The sequence below is a fragment of the Cucurbita moschata genome, unplaced genomic scaffold (genome assembly GCF_002738365.1).
Source record: "Cucurbita moschata cultivar Rifu unplaced genomic scaffold, Cmos_1.0 Cmo_Scf00002, whole genome shotgun sequence".
Lineage (NCBI taxonomy): Eukaryota > Viridiplantae > Streptophyta > Magnoliopsida > Cucurbitales > Cucurbitaceae > Cucurbita > Cucurbita moschata.
In genome coordinates this window covers 5,223,501-5,228,895 of record NW_019268518.1, presented here as the reverse complement: position 1 = coordinate 5,228,895, position 5,395 = coordinate 5,223,501, and the positions used below count along the sequence as shown (strand labels likewise).

The following is a 5,395-nucleotide window of genomic DNA, read 5'->3' as shown; positions in this document are numbered from 1 at the left end:
GAATTATGTTGCCCTATATTTGAAAAAAAGGTGGCCTAGTGAGACCTTTTAAGGTAATAAAGATGAGATTAAAATAAATAAATAAATAAGCTTGGAAAGTGACATTCCCACCCATTTATTATGGTCCAATAATATGAAATTAATTTAAATTATAGCAATATATTATGTTAATTTAACCTACGGGAATCAGTTTGGTAAGATACCATAAAAAATCTTCATTTATTGAAGAGCTAGAGGAAGAAAGTGAAAAAAATTTATTTCCATTAGATAAACGAGACCGAGACCGAGGATGAAGATTGAAACAGGTGGTGGGGACCCTACCCTATAGATATCTCTAAGTTAATTTATTTTTTATTACGAGTGCTCCAAAATATATTTTAAAAAATTTTACTCTTTCTTTAAATTAATTATTTATTTCTTATTTTTTTAATATATATATATATATTCCACGGAAAAAAGAAAAAAAAAAGTAAGGTGGGCCAAGCCCAATAGGATGTATTGATAATGATAGGTCCAGAATGGCCCAATTAGATAGCCCATTGGCCCATCAGAAATACTGGTTCGGTACACGTACGAAGATTTAAATTAGGTTCGGAACTTACTTCGGACAGCCGTTGTGCTCTCGATTTGAATTTTACAATTGTAGCCTCAAACTTTTATCCATTTCGCGCTCAATCCTTAGAATTCATCTCTCTTCAGTCCTCTCGCTCTCAGCAGAAGGAACTCTGTCCTTTGCAAGATCTGTTGTTTAAGCAGAAAGATTTTAGCGTTCGACCGTAGTTTCTCGAGCATGGAGGGTATAATTTCCCACGATTCAGAGAACTACGATGTTGGAGGTACTTTTTGTTTTTTATTTCTTGATCTTTTCCCTGTAAAATTTTTCTCAAATTCTTCAGATTCCTGTCTGTTTCCGTTTGATTTGTTTTCTGACTGTTGTATTTTCCATTAATCATTCGGGTTCTAGGAACTGAGGTTGCTTAATTCGAACCCTAATTGAATGTCGGGGTTTATATGATTTTCAAAGGACTCTAGGTTTTGGGTGTATGCCATTACGTTTTTTGTAAATTTTAGAAAGAATAATTCAATTTAGGTGAACTACCTCGAAATCGCTCTTCGCAAATTGAAGTGAGTTTTTCACTAGTTTTAGTAACCGGGAAAAGTTGGTTTTAGGTCAAAACATGAAATTAACGGGAGAGAAAATTATGAAGAGCTGCAAAGTAGGAGATGGGCAGAGAAAACAGCTTTCGGATATAAGTAACTTGAAGGAGCAACCAATAGTGCAGAAGCGAGATATGAAGCAGCAGCCGAGTTTGCTTATGAACAATGAATATGTTGATAAATTACAGAAGGTACACTCTTGATGGTGGTTTATTAGCTAGCATGTTGTTGAATTGGCTAACCTTATTGACATTGTTTTGGATTGTTTTTCCAGGAAAATATGGCACTCATGCGAGTGCTGGCAGAAAGAAAGTATCCTCTCTGATAGTTCATTGATTCACTGTTCTTCTTTTCGAGCCTTTTTTTTCCATTTCAATTGCTGAAGTTTTTCCTTCATTAGTATTCTTCAAATAGTCGCATAATTGAGATAAGTGGAAATGAGTTAGAGAAATTGAGAATCAATTTTCAGAAATTGCAGCAACAGAATCTGCAACTTGCCCAAGCAAACAGCCAAATGTTAGCGGTAAACTTGCACCTGCTTCCATTTTTATCAATTGTTCATGGCAACCTAGTCGCCTAGAAATTGAATTATGATAATCTTCTTCATTATGTGACGTTTTTTCTTTCTAATTTTAGGAACTTAATTCGAGCAAAGACAGGGTAAGTCAAAATTCTGCTATCTAAAATTTTATTTAGCTTGCATTTGCCCATTAAGTTGCTGCATATACTGAAACTAGTTTAATCTTCTGCAGCTGAAAGCGTTTCAGCATGAACTTGGATGTAAAAATGGCGTTCTTATGGCTAGAAATCTGGATTTGGAGGTTAGTTTAATCTTATATTAGTCATTTCATGTTTTAAATTAAGTGTTTATTTATTACTGAGATTGAAACTTTTCTCCCCAGAGAAAAGGAAAATTAGCAACACTCCAAACTGGAGAGGTACATCTAAACAATACTATTGTTTTCTTTTGTCAACTTTTCTTTAGCTGCTTACGCATTTCTTATCTCTACCTCAAGGTAGGGACTACCAAATGTAGTGAGGCAGAGGAATCTATGAATGCAGATAAGGATAATAAGCCTTGCAAAACTAACAGGCGACGAAAATCCAGAAGAGAATGTAAGTGTCAGTGCATGAATTTACCATCGGCATCAGGATATTCATATTGTCATTTTTTTAAAAGGGATTCTCTTCTGAATGCAGCTTTTGGCGCTTCTGTTCTTCAAACAGAGGTTCAGAAGGTTGAAGGCAAGAGGTTTGTTCGTGGATGTTTAATTGCTTTATTTGGGTTTATCTGATTATTGAGTGTACAAAAGACAAATCGAGCATGATCTTGATTGAATTTCGAACAGGCCCTGTTTTAGAAGGCAATCTGCAAAATTCAAAACCGAGGAATCAGTGAAGGATATCTTGGAGACAGAAAATTCCAGTTCTACCGATGCTTCTCAATGTATACAGACTCCAATTCTTCCAGCAGAGGATCAAAAGGCTGAAGGCAAGAGGTTTGTTCATGGATATTTAATGGCTTTATTTGGGTTTATCTGATTATTGAGTGTACAAAAGACAAATCGAACATGATTTTGATTGAATTTCGAACAGGCCTGGCTTTAGAAGGCAATCTGCAAGATTCAAAACCGAGGAATCAGTGGCTGCAAAGGATATCTTGGAGACAGAAAATTCAAATTCTACATGTGCTTCTCAATGTATAGAAACTTCAATTCTTCCAGCAGAGGTTCAAAAGGCTGAAGGAAAGAGGTATGTTCATGTATATTTAATCGCTTTGTTTAGGCTTATGTTTACAGGATGTGTTCAAAATGATATAGCATACATAAGACAAATAGAACATGAGTTTCATTGATTTCTAACAGGCCTTGCTCGAGAAGGCAGTCTGCAAGGCTCAAAACTGAGGAACCTGTTGGTACAAATGACTTATTCGAGATTGAAAACTCCAAATCTACCAATACTTCTCAATGTAAAGAGACTTCAATCCTTCAAACAGAGGTTCAGAAGGTTGAAGGCGAAAGGTCTGTTCGTGCATTGCTTTATTCGACCTTATATAGCATACAAAAGACCAACTAAAGATGAGCTTCATTGAATTTCTTAGCAGGCCATGTTCGAGAAGGCAGTCTGCAAGATTCAAACCCGAGGAACCAATGCCTACACAAGACTTACCTGAGATAGAAAATTCCACCTCTACCAGTGCTTCCCAATGCAAAGACACTGTCTGTGAACTTGTTACAACGTCAACAGTAGAAAGAAAAGATCATGGCAATTCTACTGATAAATCTGAAGTTCAAGAATGTCGGAGGTCATCTGTCGGTAGGCCGCTACGGCGAGCCGTCGAAAAAGTTCAGTCATATAAGGAAATCCCACGTAATATCAAGATGCGCAGACAGGTATGATCAATCCTAACCCAATTTTTCTCTTCCTGTTGTCGAGGGGAGGACAGAGTTGTGACGATAGACAAGGTTGCATCACTGCTTTTGTAACTGTATCCTTTGATAGCTTTAGATTGTGCACCGACTGTTAAACCTCTAGTTTGCTTGCTTGTACTCTTAAGAAACACTTGCAACCAGAGCTCATTGCATGGATTCAACCATTCACAACACCTTTCAGACTAAAATGACCCATTAGTTATGACTTGCAACCAATCGGCTCGTTAGGAAGCATTTTATCTGTGAAACAACACTCTTGTTTTGCCTTGGCAAATTAGTTTATTCTTCAACTCTTCTAATTCTTGCATGAGTTAGCAATGTTGTCTGTTTCCTTTGCCATTATCTATCTGATTCATGAATTAGTCCAAGGCTTTGTGACTGTTTTGTCACACTTGTACAGAATTTGCACATCTACATTTTCCATTTAAATACCAAACTTGCCATGTTCATGCTTGTCCTTCCTTTCTTTTCTTCGTTCTAGTTCATCCAAATCTATAACATCTGGGTCGATAACAGACATCTTAATCAGCTAAACTACATTCACGGTTGATAACTCAACCCTAGTTATATAGGAGTCAGGGAATCCAAATCTATAACATCTGGGTCAATAGCATACATCTTAACTAGCTAAACTACATTCATGGTAGATACCCGATATGATTGAATTGCAAGTGGCTCAATCCCAAACTCAAAACTGATCAAGCTGCTCTTAGATTTCACTTCTGATATGCAGATTCTTAAGATGGGTCCTAGTTAGTTAAACCTTCAATGGACAAAAAGAAAAGGGTACGAACAGAATGTACTGCATTCATTAGTGTTTTAGTCTGATTTTAAACAGTCAAGTTCAGGAGAAACACCAGGAGAATGTGGAGTGTGGGGCCCCAAAAAAGGTTCACCTGCCCTCACATGCTAAAGAAGATAAGGAGACACTAACCCAAAAGGAAAAGGCGTCATCTTTTTCTTCAAATCCAAACCGCGTTTGATCCTCAAGTGTCAAAAGAATCAACAAAAAAAGGAATCAGGTTCTAAAAGATCAATGTTTCTGGCTGCATTTATCATTTGTATGATTTGCTTTAAGTGTGTTGGTGGCTCTCCCATTTTACTATTATTATACATTATCAGAGACTATACTATGTTTTAGGCATTCAAGATGAACGGTCAATGAATAAACAATTCATTGTATGAGGAAATGGAACTAAAAGTAGGGTAAATTTTCTGGTAAAGTTCATGTGATTATTGTTCAAGATGATTCCAGCTCATACTTACATTTTCATTACTAATGTATAGTCTTTTTTGTCCCGATTCCGGGATTGATTTACATGACATAACGACGGAAATTTAGAAGAAAAAACATGTTTTTTTAGGGGAGGAAAGCTTCTTATTCTTTCAAACTTAGATGCTTAAATATATATTTAGCCGTTTTTTTTATGTCGCAGATATAAGATGAAAATTTGAACTTATTTCTAGGACCAGAAATTACTAAATTTCGATAAATTTTTTAGTGTTGTAATAATACATACTTCTTTCATTCAACATTTTACACGTCATTAGATGATATATTATTTTCATTTTATGCTTTTTTTTTAATTTAGTGACGTGAAAAATTTTCAACTAAATTATACACAGATAGTATATGATTGAACAGACGACGAGTGAAGAATTAAAATAATAATAATGATAATAATTTCATAATTTTGAATTGAATCTCATGCCCATTCATGACACAAATATGGTCACACTCAAGCATGGCATGAATAAGACAATTTAAAAAAAAAAAAAAAAAAAAAAAAAAAAAAAAAAAAAAA

At 35.3% G+C, this 5,395-nt stretch overlaps 1 protein-coding gene across 6 annotated transcripts; it reads left to right on the top strand.

Moving 5' to 3' along the window:
* The first annotated feature begins 209 nt into the window (after positions 1 to 209).
* LOC111456026 (SHUGOSHIN 2-like) lies at positions 210 to 3,992 on the top strand. 6 transcript variants are annotated; one of them, XM_023097738.1, is made up of 14 exons: positions 210 to 305; positions 740 to 836; positions 1,171 to 1,349; positions 1,433 to 1,470; positions 1,573 to 1,681; positions 1,795 to 1,818; positions 1,911 to 1,979; positions 2,061 to 2,096; positions 2,175 to 2,274; positions 2,359 to 2,410; positions 2,508 to 2,657; positions 2,755 to 2,910; positions 3,024 to 3,179; positions 3,260 to 3,992. In XM_023097738.1, exons 2-14 carry the CDS (start codon positions 791 to 793, stop codon positions 3,555 to 3,557), a joined length of 1,413 nt encoding a protein of 470 aa, XP_022953506.1. In that variant the 5' UTR covers positions 210 to 305; positions 740 to 790; the 3' UTR covers positions 3,558 to 3,992. The 6 variants fall into 6 exon arrangements, with proteins under 6 accessions (XP_022953506.1, XP_022953497.1, XP_022953540.1 ...); XM_023097729.1 differs by having other exon boundaries at positions 211 to 308; XM_023097755.1 differs by lacking the exon at positions 210 to 305 and having other exon boundaries at positions 506 to 836; positions 1,911 to 1,971; positions 2,059 to 2,096.
* The last annotated feature ends 1,403 nt before the right edge of the window (positions 3,993 to 5,395 follow it).